Genomic DNA, 23,033 nt, shown 5'->3' with positions numbered 1-23,033 from the left:
AATTCAGCACATTTGGGCAGACTTGATACAAAATAGTCCAGTATTTCAATGCTTCACTGGATCAATCTGAAACTTTGTACACACACTGCTGCCATCTAGTGGCCAAATTCAAATTTGCGCCTAAACTACAACGTTATATTGTGGCCTTTCTCTTGCATTTCAAAGATGATAGAACAAAAAAATAAATAGAAAACGCATGTTTTAATGTTTGTATTATCTTTTACCAGATCTAATGTGTTATATTCTCCTACATTAATTTCACATTTCCACAAACCTCAAAGTGTTTCCTTTCAAATGGTATCAAGAATATGCATATCCTTGCTTCAGGTCCTGAGCTACAGGCAGTTAGATTTGGGTATGTCATTTTAGGCGAAAATTGGAAAAAAAGGGTCTGATCCTTAAGAGGTTTTAAGGCAGAAAATGTGAAGACTGTGCAAGGGGTGTGTAGACTTTCATAAAAAAATTTTTTTTAAATAGGTCAGAAAAGATAAGAGGATCCTGTAGATCTTCCTCCCACCCTCATTTGTGGACCTGTGAGGGGAATAGTGGTGTTTATACAGCTAATCCATTGACTTCAATGTTAAAGTGAAGAGATGTTACTCTGAGGTGGTGTTCATGATGTATTTACCTGGGAACAAAGCATGCTATGTGTCACTCTGATGCTACTTCAGCTTTGTCAGTGCATTAAAATGCGTACAAATAACATATTATAATAATCATCATCATTATAACTACATTTTGCCATGTCTCCTAAAAGGAGATGGCGCCAAACTGTATGGCTGCTGTCTTGCGAGCGCCGACCCAACTTTGCTATTTTGTGATTCCTTTGGCGTTTACCTTTTTTCGTACAAAATGTATCCGCTATCATTTCTTATGATCGACAATAACTTTTGAACATCAGATCGGCAGTAACTAACCTCAATTCCGGCTTTAACTTCGAATTCAACTCATTTTGTGTAATTGGCCTCTTTGTGTAATTCCGACCCAATTTTCAGGCAATCCAAAAAGCAGTAGAGAGGGGAGCCCTGGCAATATTAAGGTGAATGGAAAACCGGCCACCTCTTCCCTCCATTCTATTGGCCAATGTACTGTCTCTTGATAATAAGATGGATGACCTCCGATCGTGGATTTGCTATAAACGGGACACTCTTAACTGTAATATTGTCTGCTTTTCTGAAACATGGCTTTTGGACAAGATAACTTCCATAGCTATCCAACTCGATGGATTCTTCATTCACCGAGCAGACAGGACATTGGATTTAGGGAAATCAAGAGGGGGAGAGGTATGCCTCTTCATCAACAGAAAATGGTGTGCTGACTCTAGCGCAGTGGAAATCACTACCCATTGTTCACCCGTCTTGGAGTACCTGATGGTCAAATGTCGACCCTTCTACCTCCCGAGAGAGTTTTCAGTTGTTATCATGAAAGCTGTATATATTCCACCTCAGGACTAGAAAAACAACGAGCTGGCACTTAACGAACAGTATGAGGCTATAAACAAGCAGGAAGCCATGCACCCAGAGGCAGCTTTCCTTGTTGCCGGTGAGTTTAATTCCATGTCATTAAGACACGTATTGCCCAACTTCTATCAACACGTCTCCTTCGTCACTAAGGCCAATAAAATCCTGTTACTCTATCCACAAGCAAGCACACAAGGCCCTCCCTCGTCCCCCCCTTCGGCAAATCAGATAATGACTCTATACTCCTGCTTCCTGTCTACAAGTAGAAGCTCAGAATCAGAGGTTATGCTACAAGACTGCTTTGCTAGCCCTGATTGGAACATGTTCCGGGACTCCGCCGATAGCATCGGCAAGCTAATCACCTCCGTCACGGCTTCATTAGGAAATGCATTGCCGACATTGTCCCCACAGTGAAGGTTCACTACTTCCCCAATCAAAAGCCCTGGATTAACACAGAGGTTGGCACTAAGCCAAAGGACAGGACTATCGCAGCCAACCCCCAGGCTACAGCTGAGGACACAACCAAGTACAAGAAGTCCCACTACAACCTCCGCAGAGCCATCAAACAAGTAAAAGGACAATATAGGAACAGGGTGGAATCATATTACACAGGCTCCGCCGACTGCCGCATGTGACAGGGGCTACAGTCCATTTCGGATTATAAAGGAAGACCCAGCTGTGATCTGCCCAACGATGCCTCTCTACCAGACGAAGTCAATGCATTTTATGCACGCTTCGACAAAAACAACACTGAGCCGTGCATGAGGGCCCCCACTGACCCAGGGGACTGCGTGATCTCACTCTCCGAGGCCGACGTGAGTAAGGTTTTTAATCAGGTCAACACTCGTAAGGCTGCGGGGCCAGACGGTATTCCAGAGTGCGTTCTCAGAGCATGCACAGAACAGCTGGTAGGCATAGTGACAGTCATTTTCAACCTCTCCTTGTCCCAGTCTGTAATCCGCACATGCCTCAAGCTAACCACGATCATTCCTGTTTCCAAAAACTCTAAGGCTACCTGCCACAATGACTACCACCCTGTAGCACTCACATCTGTAATCATGAAGTGCTTTGAAAGGCTGGTTATGGCACACATCAACTCCATCATCCCAGACACCCTAACCCACTCCAACTTGCATACCGCCCCATCAGATCCATAGACGACACAATCTCAATTGCACTCTACATTGCCCTTACCCACCTAGATAAGAGGAATACCTATGTGAGAATGTTGTTAATTGACTACAGCTCAGCGTTCAACACCATAGTCCCCTCCAAGCTCGTCACTAAGCTTGGGACCCTGGGACTGAACACCTCCCTCTGCAACTGGATCCTGGACTTCCTGACGGGTCGACCCCAGGTGGTGAGGGTAGGCAACGTCACCTCCACCACGCTGACCCTTAACACAGGGGCCCCACAGGGGAGTGTACTTAGTCCCCTCCTGTACTCCCTGTTCACCCACGACTGCGTGGCCACATACGACTCCAACACCATCATCAGGTTTGCTGACGACACGACGGTGGTAGTAGGCCTGATTACCGGTGACGATGAGACAGCCTACTGTGAGGAGGTCAGTGACCTTGCAGTGTGGTGCGAGGACAATAACCTCTCCCTCAACGTCAGTAAGACCAAGGAGCTGATCGCAAACTCCACATCGACGGGGCTGCAGTGAAGCAGGTCGAGAGCTTCAAGTTCCTCTGTGTCAAAATCAATAAGGGCTTAAAATGGTCCTCAGAAACGCCAACAGTCGTGAAGAATGCGCGACAGCGCCTCTTTCCCCTCAGGAGGTTGAAAAGATTTGGCATGGGCCCTCAAATCCTCAAAAGTTATACTGCTGCACCATTGAGAGCATCTTGACTGGCTGCATCATTGCTTGGTATGACAAATGCACCACCCTCGATTGCATGGCCCTACAGAGGGTGATGCGGACAGCCCAGTACTACATAGCTATTAAAATGGCTACATGGGCTGTCTTCATTGACCCTTCTATTTTATTTTAAAATGTTCACTGACTCTATGCACACTCACACACTCACTCACACACACTCACACTGACACTCCAACACACACACACTCACACACACACTTCATTTGCTCACACACACATAACACACACACATTCATACTGACTCTACACACACGCACATACACTCACATACAGTCATCATATACGCGGCTGCTACTCTGTTTATCATATATCCTGATGCCTAGTCAACTTACCCCTATAGAGTACATACATTATCTAACCCTACCACTCCACTCCAATCCCTGCACATTGTAAATATGGTATTGGCATTGACCCTGGAACTGACCGTCTATATAGCTTACTTACTTTCTTGTGTTCTTATTTCTATTTCTCGTGTGATTTTGTTCTACTTATGTTTTTTATTTATTTTGTATAGTACTACTGATATTGATTACTGCATTGTTGGGAAAGAGCAAGCAAAAAATGCATTTCACTGTACTTGTGCACGTGACAATATAAACTTGAATTGCCACACAGTCCTATCTATAGAGTGTTGAGGTTTAAGCTATTAGGCAATAGGTGCAGAGGAAAGGGTCTGTCTGTATGTAAGTCCGGACTCACTCTTGGCCACCACCCACCAGTCACTCTCTGAGAGCTAAGCTGCTATAGTGAGGAACAGGCCTTGCTTGGATTACCAGGCAACCCACCCAGCAGCCATTTGGTGGTCTCTATTACCAGAGCCAAGAGAATCACTCATCCATCAAACAGCTGCTCACTGTGGCAAGGCTGTGGCCAGGCTGGCTGACTGACATGGTAGAGCTGCATGAGAAGCTCTCTGAACCCAGGCTGTTCAGTAGCCTATAGGCCTGCACTCTGCTGCTTGACATAGAGGAAAATAAATGACTGCAATATTCTATTCCATTCTATTTGATTGCATTTACTTTGCAAAGTGACAAAAGAGTAAGGTAGCCTAGGCCTTACAAGTGCCACCATAAAGGCCCTATTGAAGGCTATACAAGACCTTCTGTGACAGCATTTGTATAAGAATAACCCTCTCTCTTTACAGACAGAAACATATTCATTGATATATGCATACCATTGTTCAATTATAGTGTGTTTGATGGTTTAGAATGAAAGATGCAACCTATACCACTACATTTCCCACAGCACCCTGCACAGAGTAAATAGCGTCTGATTCTAACGGTAAAATCATATTTGTTACAAGTATCAGGCACTGACTGGGCTCCCAATAAGGACTGTTACATCACTACGCATAGACACGCCTTTTCGGGTGGTGACGCAATCCAGGGAAAGCGGTAAGGAGGGGGAGGGGGTGTCCCGTCGGCACCCGCAGACAGCAGGGAGCAGCTGCAGCAAGAGGACCTCTGGTAACATTCACTGCATTGCTGAGAGTGACATATTACCATTTAAACTTTAACAATTCTAGAATAACATTGTATCAACGACAGCTAAAATGGTTGATCGCGAGCAACTGGTGCAGAAAGCCAGGCTGGCAGAACAGGCTGAAAGATATGATGATATGGCAGCAGCCATGAAATCGGTAAGTTCTGCTTTGGAATCATATTTCTGAGTATCATAAAGAATCATAAATAACCTCCACTTACTAACACTTACACTTTCATTTTTTTTCTGTTTTGTTTGATATATACATTTAGCTAGGCCTACATAATAATTGTGGTGTATCCTATGGCAATTATCGTTGCCTGATTATTGTAGTGTTCTATATTTGGTGTATTAAACATGCTATGAAAGGTCATTATTATGTCAAAACCTTCAACTGGAATAAGCCAGTGGAAAGCCAATATATCATGCCAGTTACATTTTCTGGAACTTGACTGGCAAGGCCCGTGTAGGCTGCCACAATACCTTTCGACATCAGTTTTTTTTTTCTCCAGCGATTGTTTGCTCACCGTTCGTTATCTTTATGAAAGGTATGTTTATTGAAACATTGAACTATGGTGAATTATTGCCTCATAGCCTAGTAGAAAGGGGTTGTCTGTGTGTAATATGTCTGTCAGATGATGAAAACAGCGAACGTATGCGGACTGTGATCTTGGGGCGGTGCCTTTTGTCAGGTTGCTTTTTAATCAGCTAGACAGCATGGCAGTAATGATAGGGGGCAATAACCGACAAAGCACCTTGCTCTGGAGATTAAACCTGTTTGTTTAATTGTTGATCTGACTGAATTAAATGTAAAGGATGGATCAAATTGGCAGGGATGGGCAGTGGAATCTTCGCGTAAAATGATTAACATTTGGGTAGACACTAGAGGACAAGCAATTTACTGGTAGCCTACTCTAGGCTTACTGTAGGCTACTGCAATGAGAGTGGCAGCAGGGTTGGTGATAGGAATGGCTCATTCCCTGATTGTGATGCTTTTCCCTAAACATGACAATCTCCCACGAAGGACCATTATTAGTCATATCTAACATTGTGAGGAAATCAATTTACGCACACAAACAATGTCCTAAAATCTACCCACCTGTGTAGAATAGGCCTAACGCAAACGTTAGTGTCATGGCCGATATCGATTTGCGCAATACACAATTTCTCCATAAAATATTATCCTGGGAACGTGAAACGTGGGTGGCAGCAGAAATCCTTCCAGAACGTTCTGTGGTTGTCATATTGCAGTGGATTCAATGTGCAGACTGGAGCGTGTTAGAATGGTGGGGGTTCTGAATTCCACCTCAAAGATACATCATAGCATCCAATGCTTTATACTTCCATCCTCCTCGACCTCCCTAGAAGGAAGGCATAGCGGGTTCTTGCACTAGGCGTGTAGCAGAGTGTGCCAAGGTGCAGTACCCGTATTGCACCATTTCAGAATCAGACTCAGCCCTTTTATCTGTAGCCTACAATTCAGAAATGCTCTCATTGATGATATCGCCTACTCACTGTATATACAATAGCTGAGGAAGTATATGAGATGGAGGCTTAATCCAACGATATGATCTGGCCAGGCCAGGCCAGTATGGTGTTCCTGGGATCTATCCACTGAGGTTGGCTTTCTAGCCTATCTCTCATTCTAATCCTGACCAAAAAAACATGAATGCCAATTACTGTAGCCTACCATCCCAATAGCATATTCTGTCTCTACAAACTCAAAATAGGCGCGATCAGGCCAGCAGACGGCATCAAAGCAAACTGTATTACATCAATAGAATAGAGGGAAGAGAGTATAGTAGGCTATCCACGTTATTAAGTAGAAAATCCCAAATAAACGGATTATATCCACCTCTGAGAAAATGCTCTGTCACAGACTACTAGTCCATATAGAAGGCATGGCATAATTGCCTTGAACAGTGCACTCTAATGTTGAATGGTGGGTTGTTGAGGGGTTACTTTAGTATACTGTAATAACACAGACACATATTTAATTACAGAAGCTGGCACTAGTATTAGTCAGTATGTAATGTAAATAAATCATACTCTTCTGGAAAGCAGGTTGCTTCAGGGCCAGGTGGTGATAATGTCAGAGGGGAGAAGGGCTTTGGCTCCTCCCTCTAAATTATGCTGAGTCAGAGACGGAGGAAGGCCGCTCCCATCCTTATCCCCGGACCCAGCCCCAGCTCCAGCCCGGCCTGACTCCCCTGCAGTTGCAGCCTCTTCCCTATATCCAACCCCAAGCAGCCCCAGCCCGAGCCAGCTCCCAACACCAGCTCCAGCCCTGGCTGTGCTGCAGCAGTGGGTAGCGGGGTGTGTCTGCTGCCTCGCCCATTAACTGATGGCCGGGGAATCTCTTGCCACTGCTGCCCAGTGGAGTGGCAGCTGAATCAAAAATCAGTCAGTGTCGGGGTGGGTCAGAGATGACTCAGAGGCTGTCTGGGCTTTTTCCTAAAATCATAATGACATAAAATTTTTAGGAAATGACGAGTGGTTGTCAGTAGTGGTAAACTGGAATTCTACTTCGTTGTCACTACCCACATGCAGAGGATCCCTCCTCTAAAGTCAGTCAGTTAGTTGGCCAGTAACATGTCAAAAGAGCATGTGATGCATGTATGTCCGGATGGCATTCAATAATGTTATTTTCCTTCACCAAGGTGACATTTTTACAATACTGGTATTGATATTTTAGAGCAATTATTCTGGTTGTGGTACTAGAGCGAGGACCACAGGAAGAGTAGCACATGGGGATCATAATAAACTTAACTAGAGCAGTAGAAATGTCAAGGTGCCTGCCCTGTGTGGACTGGCCCAATATAAGCACTGAGTGTTGTATGTAAAGTTGTTATAAACAGGATTTTAAACAGCTACTCAATTCAAAGCAGCAAAGCAGAAGTGGTTGTGCTGATGATGTAACATGTTTTTGATTCATCAGGTGCATGAATGAACCCTCGCACTGTAACTCTCAGAATCCGAGTCAGAAATGGTTCACATGTTGGGTTTCTATCTGAGGTGAAGCAGTTAATTCATCCCTTGGGGGAGAGGGAAGGGGGAGAAGTGGGGGGAGGAGGGTTGAATCCAGTGTCACCCTGTTGATGTCATGTTGCCTTTAGTGTCTGGCCTACTTTACCGTCTTAGAGAGTAAAGACCATCAGACTGCTGAATAGGCAGCTACCTGATCCCCCTGTTCCCCTCCTGCCCCCCAAGCCTTCGTCAGAGCTTTTGTGATCATCTCATTTCACTGGCACCTTATGTATTCTTTTATACTGCTTGATCTAAAAGGAAAGGTAGCATTCTCCAGATCATACATTACAGTAGGCTATTACTGAAATCTGTGGAATTGTAAATCCTGCCTCCATGCTGCCTTCGAAAAGTACTCAGACCCCTTGACTTTTTCCACATTTTGTTACGGTACAGCCTTATTCTAAAATGAATTAAATTAAAAAATCCTCAGCAATCTACACGCAATACCCCATAATGACAAAGCGAAAACAGTTTTTTAGAAATTGTATTAAAAATAACAAACAAAAATACCTTATTTACATAAGTATTCAGACCCTTTGCTATGAGACTCGAAATTGAGCTCAGGTGCATCCTGTTTCCATTGATCATCCATGAGATGTTTCTACAACTTGATTGGAGTCCACCTGTGGTAAATTCAATTGATTGGACATGATTTGGAAAGGCACAAACCTGTCTATATAAGGTCCCACAGTTGACAATGCATGTCAGAGCAAAAACCAAGCCATGAGATCAAAGGAATTGTCCGTAGAGCTCCGAGACAGGATTGTGTCGAGGCACAGATCTGGGGAAGGGTACCAACACATTTCTGCAGCATTGAGGGTCCCCAAGAACACAGTGGCCTCCGTTATTCTTAAATGGAAGAAGTTTGGAACCACCAAGACTCTTCCTAGAGCTGGCCACCCGGCCAAACTGAGCAATCGGGGGTGAAGAGCCTTGGTCAGGGAGGTGACCAAGAACCCGATGGTCACTCTGACATAGCTCTAGAGTTCCTCTGTGGAGATGGGAGAACCTTCCAGAAGGACAACCATCTCTGCAGCACTCCACCAATTAGGCCTTTATGGTAGAGTGGCCAGACGGAAGCCACTCCTCAGTAAAAGGCACATGACAGCCCACTTGGAGTTTGCCAAAAGGCACATTAAGACTCTCAGACCATGAGAAACAAGATTCTCTGGTCTGATGAAACCAAGATTGATCTCTTTGGTCTGAATGCCAAGCGTCACGTCTGGAGGAAACCTGGCACCATCCCTACGGTGAAGCATGGTGGTGGCATCCTCATGCTGTGGGGATGTTTTTCAGTGGCAGGGAGACTAGTCAGGATCGAGGAAAAGATGAACGGAGCAAAGTACAGAGAGATCCTTGATGAAAACCTGCTCCAGAGCGCTCAGGACCTCAGATTGGGGGTGAAGGTTCACCTTCCAACAGGACAACGACCCTAAGCACACAGCCAAGACAACGCAGGAGTGGCTTCGGGACAAGTCTCTGAATGTCCTTGAGTGGCCCAGCCAGAGCCCGGACTTGAACCCGATCAAACATCTCTGGAGAGACCTGAAAATAGCTGTGCTGCGACGCTCCCCATCCAACCTGACAGAGCTTGAGAGGATCTGCAGAGAATAATGGGAGATACTCCCCAAATACAGGTGTGCCAAGCTTGTAGCCTCATACCCAAGAAGACTCGAGGCTGTAATCGCTGCCAAAGGTGCTTCAACAAAGTACTGAGTAAAGGGTCTGAATACTTATGTAAATATGATATTAGATTTTTTTATTTTAAATAAATTAGCTAACATTTCTAAATACCTGTTTTTGCTTTGTTATTATGGGGTATTGTGTGTAGATCGATAAGGGGAAAAAACGATTTAATCAATTTTAGAATAAAGCTGTAACGTAACAAAATGTGGGAAAAGTAAAGGGGTCTAAATACTTTCCAAAGGCACTGTATCTTGAATAATGTACCCTCCTCACTCTCTGTATTGTAGCAGAGAAGGTTATCACCCTCACTACTAACATGGACCTGGCTTTGAAAACATACCAACGCAGGTACTTACTCATGTTTTTTCCCTGCCTTTTAAGTTATATCCTTTTATGCATTGTATTTTTATAAGTCTACCGCAGCAGCAATGACAGAGAGAGAGAAAAAGATCTCTGAAAAACTGCAGTCATGTATGGTTATATAACAACAAAGAGCTACTTGAAGCTACCCCCTTCCCTGACACACACACACACACACACACACACTCATCCACACACCCACACACACACACACACACACATCCCCCTTTCCCAGCAGCACACTCTCTCTCTTCCACTCTTCCTCTCTCCCTTTCTCTCTCCCTCTCTCTGCCTTAACCAGCCATCCACGCTCACACCACTCTCACAGCCAGTGACGTCAGGTAGCGGTAGCGCACGCCGTCTCTGTGCTCTGCAGCCTGATAGAGGGTAGGCAGGAGCGATGTCACGTTAGCTTAGAGCGAGAGGGAAAGCAAGGGAGAGAGTGGAAGGGATTGAGGAGAAAGTGATGAAAGTAAGGGTGAGAGAGAGATGGGGAGAGAAACAGAGGTGGGGGTTATAAGTGATAGAGAGATCGGGAGCTAGACTGAGCCCACTCTTGTGTTAGCTTAGCCGGGTCATTCCTATAATCTGGTGCATTTTTCTGTCCTCAGGAAATATCACCTCGTATCACCTTCTATTTAATGTAAAATTTGGATTCCAAAGGGTTTTAAAGATAAATGTAGGTGTCCTTTACCATAAAAACACAAAGATATGGATCTCAAAGGGAATTGTATGTTTTTAGTGGATATAGGCATTTTCGCAATGTCCCCGGGTGCTATTCACCAACTTCTATGAGAAATATAAGCCATTAAATAATAAAGTATTCAAAATCTTTCTTCATTATTTTATAATCCTATTTAAAATGTTCATGATTATTGTATTTGTTATTATTGTGTTTAAGGTTTTCTGTGTGTCCCTGATTTCACTTTCAAAAAACAGCCCCTTCCCACAATGACATCACGTGTCATAATTCTTTGGGTGTGAAAACAACGGTGCAAAGTTAAATAAACATACACGCTCTGTTTTATATATTTCTCCATGTTTCATGAGTTATTCTGTTTGTGTCACTCATACATTTCCACCCTGTTAGGCTAAATTAACATTAATAAATACGTTTGATATAGAAGTTAAAATCCTCTTCAAGTGTTTACCATTATGCTAGCTCAATCTCAATCACCCACAGAGCTATGGACAATTGAGGCTGTTAGGATGATGCACCTAACAGGGTGGAAATGTTGTTAGAAAAGATAGTAAATAAATTAATGTCAATATTTATTTTTATTTGCATAATGTATTTATATTTTATGTGTATTTAGATACATATTTATTGTATGTCCCTAACGGCTGGAAATATCTCATTGTGTAAACAATCCGCCTATAATTATTAGGATTTAAGTGCCTGTGTTTTTCTGAAAGTCAAACATATTTGTCCAAAAGGCACCAGATTGTATCCTTTTGTGGCCTTCAAGTAGGTGTGATGGGTTGCCATTTTCAAGTAGGTGTGATGGGGTTGCCATTTTCAAGTAGAAGAGATGGGTTGCCATTTTCAAGTAGGTGTGATGGGTTGCCATTTTCAAGTAGACGAGATGGGTTGCCATTTTCAAGTGGGTGTGATGGGTTGCCATTTTCAAGTAGGTGTGATGGGGTTGCCATTTTCAAGTAGGTGTGATGGGTTGCCATTTTCAAGTAGGTGTGATGGGTTGCAGAGGTGGAACAAAATGAGTGTGGTGGTACTCCGCTCCCCTTCGAACTTTAACCAACCTCACTTCCTCCTGCCCCCCCTTCTATAGACATTAGACATTAGTGGGCCTGAGCCATGATGCAGAGTAGACAGCCACCAGAGAGAAATAATTGATCTTTTGGTTTCCTGTTGCTTTTGTTATCGTTAACACACAGAGTTGTTTGGGAGTTGACAGCAGCCAGTGTGGGGATGAGTCACGAGAGAGCCAGGGCGATTGATGAGCTTTACTGGCAGACAGAGGGCTCTATTGTGATCCCTGCACCACAGCTTCCGTCAGTCCTTTCTGTTTCACCCCCAAGCTGCTGAAACAAAGGCAGCCATGTTTTTACAAAGCCAGCCCAGGGCCTGTTTAGGGCTTGTTTTTCTGACACCTCTGGTGTGGTGCTCTTGCCTAGATCTGCCTCTTATGCATAGTGTAGTTAGTATTGTTGATGGCTCAGTGACCCTAGCTAGCCCCTCTATATAATTTGAATGGCTGAGATGTACAGTATCCTGTACAGTAAGATGTACATGTACAGTATACTACCAGCATGTACTGGTATAATTGTAGTGTGTGTGTGTGTTTGAAAAGTAGTGTTAAGTGCTTGTTCTGTTGGTCATGGCCATTTCTCTGTTTTCCCACAACAACACCATTCCAAAGGTCATCTATATGGCCATTGTTGAAGTTATGACGCTTTATGATGCAACGCTGCATTATATGAAGGCAACTCGAGGTCAGTAGGATAACGTTGTCTTTGAAGCAGTGAAATTGTAGCGCGTGTCGGAGAGATACTAGTTTTTCTGATATCAATTTAAATCACATTTTAAGAAGAGGATTTGTTGTTTTAGCAGCGCATGCAGATAGGGCGAAAAGGTAATTCCTGTGAGATACTATGAATTATCCCATAGAGGGGATCGTCTTTTACGTCCCCTGTAGCTCAGTTGGTAGAGCATGGCGCTTGTAACTCCAGGGTTGTGGGTTCGTTTCCCACGGGGGGCCAGTATGAAAATGTATGCACTCACTAACTGTAAGCCGCTCTGGATAAGAGCATCTGCTAAATGACTAAAATGTCAAATACATAGCTATTTGTGGACTGTGTGTGTGTGTTAGCACATCCAATCCACTACCTCCACTGGCCATTCTCCTTATCCTCTCCTTGGGCTGTGGAGATAGAAAGTCTGGTTGTCCAAAACAAAGCAGATCTCTCAGTCAGTTACCATGGAAACTGAAGATAGCAATGATAGATAGATTGCTCTTCTTTGCCCTTCAGAGTTCGGCCCCTCCCTGTTAGGTAGCCACTAGCCAGTCATCTAGCCAGAGCGGAAGGCTGGGATTGGGCGGTTGTAACTATCCACGTACCCTAGCCCTAACTATAACCTTAATCATGTGTTGTTTTGACATTGAAGAAGCACTGAAGGTAGTTTATCTACGAAGAAGTGTAGTGTTATGGAGGAGTTAGGGGTGAAATCAGTGTTCTCCTATATGAAAACATTTCTGTGTGTTGGAGGATGCAGGATGGGCACACCTGTGCGTGTGAGAGTTATCAGCAGTTGAACATGGTGTTTTATATATTACATTTCTGCAGGAATAAAAAGGTGATTTGGTGACTCTCAATGTATTCACCCTTTCAACTGAGAGAGCGAGTTGTTCCTTGTATAGCCAGTCCAAGACTCCAAGCATGTGGCAACGAAAATAACAAATCCCACTTGGACAATTTAGTAAGCTTTATGGGTAGAAGAAGAAAACACTGAAAGCAAAGTAATCTCTTTTTTTCTTCAATTCGAGGGCTGAAATCATCATAAGCGGCTTGGAATATTAGATTAGGCTATGACTCATAGATAACTTACTCTGATTCTGGATGTGTACTGAAAGCTGTAATGTACAGAGTTCGTCGGAGGAGAGAGTGGAACCCCTCTTGGGTGGTTAGGGGAAGCAGAAAAAGGGATATGTTCCAGATACAGTACATTCGGAATGTATTCAGACCCCTTGACTTTTTCCACCTTTCCTCATCAATCTAAACACAATACCCCATAATGACAAAGCAACAACAGGTTTTTAGAAATTGTTGCAAATGTATTAAATATAAAACATGGAAATAATACATTTACATAAGACCCTTTACTCAGTACTTTGTTGAAGCACCTTTGACAGCGATTACTGCCTCAAGTCTATTTGGGTATGACGCTACAAGCTTGACACACCTGTATTTGGGGAGTTTCTCCCATTCCTCTCTGCAGATCCTCTCAAGCTCTGTCAGGTTGGATGGGGAGCGTCGCTGCACAGCTATTTTCAGGTCTCTCCAGAGATGTTTGATCGGGTTCAAGTCCGGGCTCTGGCTGGGCCACTCAAGGACATTCAGAGACTTGTCCCGAAGCCCCTCCTGCGTTGTCTTGGCTGTGTGCTTAGGGTCGTTGTCCTGTTGGAAGGTGAACCTTCGCCCCCAGTCTGAGTTCCTGAGCGCTATGGAGCAGGTTTTCATCAAGGATAAAAAAAATCTTAAAAACCTGTTTTCGCTTCGTCATTATGAGGTATTGTGTGTAGGTTGCTGAGACATTGTTTTTTATATATATCTATACATTTTAGAATAAGGCTGTAACGTAACAAAATGTGGAAAAAGTCAAGAGGTCTGAATACTTTCCGAAGGCACTGTAGATAAATAGATAGCCTAGATGGGGAGAGAGAGGGAAAGAGAGAGAACTGAGAAAGATTAGATAATAAATTATAGTGAACATCCTCCTCCCTACTCAATCAAATGAAAGCTGACATGGAAAGATAACAGGAGTGATATAGGCCTAGACGTCACTGGAAAGGCAGGGCTGGTTGGATGTGCTATGCTCTCAAAACTGGAGAAAGACTTACAGAACCTCCAGGCTGAGCAAAGTTTCAAAAAGTGAACCTTCGCCCCAGTCTGAGTTCCTGAGCGCTCTGGAGCAGGTTTTCATCAAGGATCTCTCTGTACTTTGCTCTGTTCATCCTTCCCTCGATCCTGACAAGTCTCCCGGTCCCTGCCGCTGAAAAACATCCCCACAGCATGATGCTGCCTCCACCATGCTTCACCGTAGGGATGGTGCCAGGTTTCCTCCAGACGTGACACAATCTTGTCTCGGAGCTCTATGGACAATTCCTTCGACCTCATGGCTTGGTTTTTGCTCTGACATGCACTGTCAACTGTGGGACCTTATACAGACAGGTGTGTGCCTTTCCAAATCATGTCCACTCAATTGAATTTACCACTGGTGGCCTCCATTCAAGTTGTAGAAACATCTCAAGGATGATCAATGGAAACAGGATGCACCTGAGCTCAATTTCGAGTCGCATAGCAAAGGGTCTGAATACTTGTGTAAATAAGGGGTCTGAATACTTTCCGAATGCACTGTATACCTTCAAGGCAAGGTTAGTCTACTTTTAGCTTTGGCAGTAAACTATCGTCGAGCTCCTAAGTCGACATCATCAAACAGCTAGCTGTAGATTCTTTCTCTGGACCCCTCGGCCAACGGGCCAAGAGAGCAAAGCAAAGCGGCTTAAAGCAAACAAGCAAGCAATCAAGTGGGCTTAATTCTGTGCTTTTCTGATATTTGTGTATTTAAATATCACCAAAATCTCTCTAGTTCGGGAAGTTAAGAAAATAAATAGTTTTTTTTTGTTTTGTCATAGACAACACATTCAGTAGGGCTATCATCAGACAAAGGGGGCTTGCTGCGAACTATACTGCCACTGCCAGGGCCCCATGCTCTGCTATGGAGAGATGGGACTGGAGGGGATTTTAGGCCCTGAAACAGGGGCTGTGTCCATATGCACTACTTTTGACCAGAGCCCATAGGGAATAGGGTTCATTTGGGACACACAACCAGAGAGTAGCTGGATGTATATTCAGAGCAGAGGGTTAAGTATGTAAAGATGGCTGTGATGCGTGCGGCAGAGCATGGTCTCCTCTCGTGAGGGTATAAAGGATTAAATCCTCTAGCCAGACAAACACATGACTGTGGAAACAAAACAAAACAAGCTTTCAGAGCAGGAGAAAGCCAATGAGCAGCCAGGGACAGGGGGGTGATGTCAGCCTACTACAGCCTGCAGCCTCTGGATGCCATGACAGTCAGTGATCACTGGTGTAGAAGATCATGGGAGTTAGCCCATCTCTGACCTCGATCGTTGTGTATCATGAATGACGAAATGTGAATAGCTATTTAAGTTATATCAATATAAAATATGATTTCAGCTAGTTAGTGAACACATGGCGAAATGAATTTATGGCATGGCATTACCATATCCTTTCCTATCTATAATGTTACTTTGCAGAAATCAGACATACAGTGAGGGAAAAAAGTATTTGATCCCCTGCTGATTTTGTACGTTTTCCCACTGTCAAAGAAATGATCAGTCAATAATTTTAATGGTAGGTTTATTTGAACAGTGAGAGACAGAATAACAACAAAAAAATCCAGAAAAAAGCATGTAAAAAATGTTATAAATTTATTTGCATTTTAATGAGGGAAATAAGTATTTTACCCCCTCTCAATCAGAAATATTTCTGGCTCCCAGGTGTCTTTTATACAGGTAACGAGCTGAGATTAGGAGCACACTCTTGAAGGGAGTGCTCCTAATCTCAGCTTGTTACCTGTATAAAAGTCACATGTCCACAGAAACAATCAATCAATCAGATTCCAAACTCTCCACCATGGCCAAGACCAAAGAGCTCTCCAAGGATGTCAGGGACGAGATTGTAGACCTACACAAGGCTGGAATGGGCTACAAGACCATCGCCAAGCAGCTTGGTGAGAAGGTGACAACAGTTGGTGCGATTATTCGCAAATGGAAGAAACACAAAAGAACTGTCAATCTCCCTCGGCCTGGGGCTCCATGCAAGATCTCACCTCGTGGAGTTGCAATGATCATGAGAACGGTGAGGAATCAGCCTAGAACTACACGGGAAGATCTTGTCAATGATCTCAAGGCAGCTGGGACCATAGTCACCAAGAAAACAATTGGTAACACACTACACCGTGAAGGACTGAAATCCTGCAGCACCCGCAAGGTCCCCCTGCTCAAGAAAGCACATATACATGCCCGTCTGATGTTTGCCAATGAACATCTGAATGATTCAGAGGAGAACTGGGTGAAAGTGTTGTGGTCAGATGAGACCAAAATTGAGCTCTTTGGCATCAACTCAACTCGCCGTGTTTGGAGGAGGAGGAATGCTGCCTATGACCCCAAGAACACCATCCCCACCGTCAAACATGGAGGTGGAAACATTATGCTTTGGGGGTGTTTTTCTGCTAAGGGGACAGGACAACTTCACCGCATCAAAGGGACGATGGACGGGGCCATGTACCATCAAATCTTGGGTGAGAACCTCCTTCCCTCAGCCAGGGCATTGAAAATGGGTCGTGGATGGGTATTCCAGCATGACAATGACCCAAAACACACGGCCAAGGCAACAAAGGAGTGGCTCAAGAAGAAGCACATAAAGGTCCTGGAGTGGCCTAGCCAGTCTCCAGACCTTAATCCCATAGAAAATCTGTGGAGGGAGCTGAAGATTCGAGTTGCCAAACGTCAGCCTCGAAACCTTAATGACTTGGAGAAGATCTGCAAAGAGGAGTGGGACAAAATCCCTCCTGAGATGTGTGCAAACCTGGTGGCCAACTACAAGAAATGTCTGACCTCTGTGATTGCCAACAAGGATTTTGCCACCGATTACTAAGTCATGTTTTGCAGAGGGGTCAAATACTTATTTCCCTCATTAAAATGCAAATCAATTCATAAAATTTTTGACATGCGCTTTTCTGGATTTTTTTGTTGTTATTCTGTCTCTCACTGTTCAAATAAACCTACCATTAAAATTATAGACTGATCATTTCTTTGTCAGTGGGCAAATGTACAAAATCAGCAGGGGATCAAATACTTTTTTCCCTCAATGTACGTGGAACATGGCATCAATGAATGATTGCATTTTGGCCTAACTCAAAAGTTTTCAAATCTGCCAATAAAAGTCATTTACAAGATTAAAATACTGTTTTAAGATAAACTGCAACTCTGAAACCTTCCTGTCCCTCTTCCTCCCTCTTTGTCTCCTAGGTGACAGAGTTGAACGAGGCCTTGTCCAATGAGGAGAGGAACCTGCTCTCTGTGGCCTATAAGAACGTGGTAGGGGCGCGGCGCTCATCCTGGCGCGTCATCTCCAGCATCGAGCAGAAGACCTCGGCAGACGGCAACGAGAAGAAGATCGAGATGGTGCGTGCGTACCGTGAGAAGATCGAGAAGGAGCTGGAGACCGTGTGCCAGGACGTGCTGAACCTCCTGGACAACTTCCTGATCAAGAACTGCAACGAGACGCAGCACGAGAGCAAGGTGTTCTACCTGAAGATGAAGGGCGACTACTACCGCTACCTGGCCGAGGTGGCCACGGGCGAGAAGAGGGCCGGCGTGGTGGAGTCTTCTGAGAAGTCCTACAGCGAGGCCCATGAGATCAGCAAGGAGCACATGCAGCCCACCCACCCTATCCGCCTGGGTCTGGCCCTCAACTACTCAGTGTTCTACTACGAGATCCAGAATGCACCTGAGCAGGCCTGCCACTTGGCCAAGACCGCCTTCGATGACGCCATCGCAGAGCTGGACACCCTGAACGAGGACTCCTACAAAGACTCTACCCTCATCATGCAGCTGCTACGAGACAACTTGACACTGTGGACCAGCGACCAGCAGGACGACGAGGGTGGTGAGACCAACAACTAGAGAGTCCCTAAAGAGACCCCCGTGTCCTGTTTCAGCCAATACACACAACACCCCGCTCCCTCACAAATCACAACAAAATATGAAACCAGTTCTTAGAAATAAATGTTTTGGCTGGTGGAACTTTGGCAGCCACTTTTGCCGATGATTATACCACCGCAGCTGCAGTTCTTCATTTTTACACAAATTTAAAAAGTGAAGAAAAAATGGAAAGAGGAGTAGGAGGGGAGATGATTTTAGTTTTTAGTATAGTTAATACATTTGCCAAACCACTTGAGAGGAAGAAGGTCTGTATCTCAAACAGTAGAATCTGGCTATAGGGTTGGAAATGACACCCTCACACTGGCATAAAGACTGTTCTTATGGCACTAAATGAAATGGAGCTTCTTATTTAACTGATGTGGTGAGGGAGGAGGAGCATTCAAAATCGTAAGGGGAGATAGAAGCTTGTGCAAAAAAAAACAAAAAAAATGGAATGTCATCGCCTCACAAAAAGAAAGAGTTGCAAATAGGTTCCAGAGAGGGAGAAATAAGTATCATACCTCTAGCTAGCCACTTCAGACTTTCTAACATGGAATCTAAAAGGTGTGCATCACCCTGTAATGGTAATCGTTGTGTGAAAGCAGGTATCCTCTGTGATTATTGAACATACATAACCAATGTTTTGTTCCCATGATGTCAGGAATGTGTTTGTACTCAGTCACACAGGCTATATTACTTTAACTAAAGTAGTAAAGACATAGTCAGTACAGCCCTCTAATGCACTGCTATGCTAGACATACAGAAACATTATCAAGCACCTGGTTATTATTATCATTATGACTCGCCCCTTACCTAGGTTGTCAAGGGTGCCGTATTAATAGAATATCAAAATACGCTAATACAAAGAAAATCACTAAAACTACAAAAACAATTATCTTGCAGAGGAGATAATTTGATATTGTAAGACAACATAATATGTTGTCCTAAATTACAGTATATTTATGTTTACAACAATCTTGGATCCATGAAATGACAGAGTTGTCTGGAACCATATGCTCAGTGGACAAAATACAGGTTTGAATCTAAAAGGGAGAAGCTATACCTGGGCTATATGGACATTCCTGGTGCCCAAATTGATGACGGATGTCACACAGACGAATGGATTCGGTTCAGACAGTCAGTTCAGTCAGTCGTCCTGATGAGCCCTTCCCAGCCAGCTAGTTTATGCTGGCTAGCTGGCAACAACAGCAGCATGGCACTAGTTAAAACTTGTAAAATAAAGTGATTTTTATTTCCACAGGCAAGGGAGAAATAACTTGTCGTATTGGTCACCATCTGGATGTCACCGTAACATGCCAATTAGCTAACGTAACGACAAGCCGGTGTGAATGACCAGTGCAACGGTGTTGTATCGAGGTACTTCCAAGTTCCCACTGTTGCTTCCCACTGGGCAACTGTAACATATGTTGCTGGCGGTAGCTATGTGGCCAATTTGTTCCATCCCACTTCTATACTATATAATAATAAGATATATAATATAAATAATATATAATATAATACACTATATTTAGAGTAGGATAGCAGCCTACACGAGAAATAACTTGTAATATTGGTAGTATAGTAACCATCTGTATGTCGCCGGGATACAGTCTACTGCTCAATGGGGAGAGTTTGCACTGCAAGCCGGCAACACAACAACATGGGCCACAGTGTGTTCTTCATCCTGCTTCCTGAGCACTGCTGTCCTGCAGTAAGGAGAGGGAAGTAGCTAGTTAGTTTAGCCAATATCAGGCCGGGGTGACAGCTAAATCACAGTTCTTGTAGTGATTTTCGCCGAAAGATTCTGAACACTCTCAAGTCCCAGCTTCGGCAGACAAGTTTAAAATTCTTGCTGAAGTTTCTAGCCACAAGCATAAACTAGCTAGCTGGGGAAGGCTCTTTAGGACGACTGACGGAAATGACTGAACCGAATCCGTTTGTCCCCACTCAACTCTCGCTGCGTGACATATGTCATCAGTTTTGGGCACCAGGAATGTCTGTATAGCCTCTCCCAATCTAAAAGCATATTTGAGGTTTGTGGATTTTCTTTTTGTGTTAACTTTAATTGTCAAGAAATGCACTTGCCTATTATACTGTTTCTTTAGTGTAAGACGATAACTGCTCCAATATTCTCGATAATACAATATTGTGCATGCTGGTGATGTATTTATATACAATAGCTTGACTTTATTATTATTAACTTATACTGTAGATGTTATGTATTCATATGAACATGAAATGACTAGACTTCAATCTGATTCATTTTCTATTTATACTTTATATTGGATTGTTTAATTATTTTTTTTAATCTGTGTTTTCTTTACTCCATTTGCTGAAAGTACGCTATACCAAAACAATGATTGTTAACAATAAATTGATCTGTAATGGACATTGCTATAGTGACATGCAATTCTTGTGTTAGTAATTTTTGCATAACAAAAGGGGAATAAAAGATGAGAAAAACAACACCAGTGTTAGCTCGACCTTTGACCTTACCGTCTGGAGTTTTTGTCATAGTGACATCTACCGTAGAATGATCACACCGTAAAAGAGTTCATTTATTTGAGTCAGATTTCTGTTAGTGCTTTTAATGTCACATTATGCTGTGAGATAGTCAAGATTGAACAGTGTTGTTTTTCTTACGTAGGAATTCACTCATGGGACATTATTATTGTTACTTATACCTTTTTCACTTTCATCTGTCTCCTAATATCTTAAATGTGAATCATGTAGCGGTTGCACAAGAGAAAAATAATGACAATAATAATAACAATGATAATAAAAATGTCATGAATATGTTACTCTTCTAACCATATTTCAGTGCTGCTGTTGTTGAATTCCTATCATCGATATACAGGAGGTGTTTGGCCTTTTGAGATTAGTTTCTGATGTTTTTTTGCTTTGTTTTCTTATAATGTTAGTCCTTCATGATGAATATGAAGGTGCTCCTTAGATTCCCCTTTTTGTCATGGCAATATAATGGATACTGTTTTAGTACAAAGAGGCAGATGTAGTACTGTTATACCTGTTGTTCACTACAGGTAGGTAGGTAGGTAGGTAGGTAGGTAGATACAGTTGAAGTCAGAAGTTTACATACACTTAGGTTGGAGTCATTAAAACTTGTTTTTCAACCACTCCACAAATGTCTTGTTAACAAGATGTCAAGTCGGTTAGGACATCTACTTTGTGCATGACACAAGTACATTTTCCAACAATTGTTTACAAACAGATTGTTTCACTTATAATTCACTGTATCACAATTCCAGTGGGTCAGAAGCTTACATACACTAAGTTGACTGTGCCTTTATAAACAGCTTGGAAAATTCCAGAAAATGATGTCATGGCTTTAGAAGCTTCTGATAGGCTAATTGACATCATTTGAGTCAATTGGAGGTGTACTTGTGGATGTATTTCAAGGCCTACCTTCACACTCAGTGCCTCTTTGTTTGACATCATGGGAAAATCAAAAGAAACCAGCCAAGTTGTAGACCTCCACAATCATGTCTGGATGTCTGGTTCATCCTTGGGAGCAATTTCCATACGCCTGAAGGTACCACGTTCATCTGTACAAACAATAATACGCAAGTATAAACACCATGGGACCACGCAGCCATCGTACCGCTCAGGAAGGAGACGCGTTCTGTCTCCTAGAGATGAACGTACTTTGGTGCGAAAAGTGCAAATCAATCCCAGAACAACAGCAAAGGACCTTGAGAAGATGCTGGAGGAAACAGGTAGAAAAGTATCTATATCCACAGTAAAACGAGTCCGATATCGACATAACCTGAAAGGCCGCTCAGCAAGGAAGAAGCCACTGCTCCAAAACCGCCATAAAAAAAGCCAGACTACGGTTTGCAACTGCACATGGGGACAAAGATCGTACTTTTTGGAGAAATGTCCTCTGGTCTGATGAAACAAAAATAGAACTGTTTGGCCATAATGAACATCGTTATATTTGGAGGAAAAAGTGGGTACCTTGCAAGCCGAAGAAAACCATCCCAACCGTGAAGCACGGGGGTAGCAGCATCATGCTGTGGGGGTGCTTTGCTGCAGGAGGGACTGGTGCACTTCACAAAATAGATGGCATCATGAGGAAGGAAAATTATGTGGATATATTGAAGCAACATCTCAATCAGTCAGGAAGTTAAAGCTTGGTCGCAAATGGGTCTTCCAAATGGACAATGACCCCAAGCATACTTCCAAAGTTGTGGCAAAATGGCTTAAGGACAACAAAGTCAAGGTATTGGAGTGGCCATCACAAAGCCCTGACCTCAATCCTATAGAAAATTTGTGGGCAGAACTGAAAAAGCGTGTGCGAGCAAGGAGGCCTACTAACCTGACTCAGTTACACCACCTCTGTCAGGAGGAATGGGCCAAAATTCACCCAATTTATTGTGGGAAGCTTGTGGAAGGCTACCCGAAACGTTTGATCCAAGTTAAACAATTTAAAGGCAATGCTACCAAATACTAATTGAGTGTATGTAAACTTCTGACACACTGGGAATGTGATGAAAGAAATTAAAGCTGAAATAAATCATTCTCTCTACTATTATTCTGACATTTCACATTCTTAAAATAAAGTGGTGATCCTAACTGACCTAAGACGGAATTTTTACTAGGATTAAATGTCAGGGATTTTGAAAAACTGAGTTTAAATGTATTTGG

The 23,033-nt window shown here is 43.3% G+C and overlaps 1 protein-coding gene across 1 annotated transcript; it reads left to right on the top strand.

Moving 5' to 3' along the window:
* The first annotated feature begins 4,774 nt into the window (after positions 1-4,774).
* LOC311136026 (14-3-3 protein gamma-1) lies at positions 4,775-19,435 on the top strand. Its single transcript, XM_084170090.1, has 2 exons — positions 4,775-4,984; positions 17,694-19,435. The coding sequence occupies exons 1-2, from the start codon at positions 4,898-4,900 to the stop codon at positions 18,348-18,350; spliced, it is 744 nt and encodes a 247-aa protein (XP_084026216.1). The 5' UTR covers positions 4,775-4,897; the 3' UTR covers positions 18,351-19,435.
* The last annotated feature ends 3,598 nt before the right edge of the window (positions 19,436-23,033 follow it).

This window comes from Coregonus lavaretus, assembly GCF_964263955.1.
Source record: "Coregonus lavaretus genome assembly, chromosome: 10".
In the NCBI taxonomy this organism is placed as follows: domain Eukaryota; kingdom Metazoa; phylum Chordata; class Actinopteri; order Salmoniformes; family Salmonidae; genus Coregonus; species Coregonus lavaretus.
The sequence above is the reverse complement of the archived record's forward strand: the minus strand, read 5'-3'. Positions and strand labels throughout refer to the sequence as shown.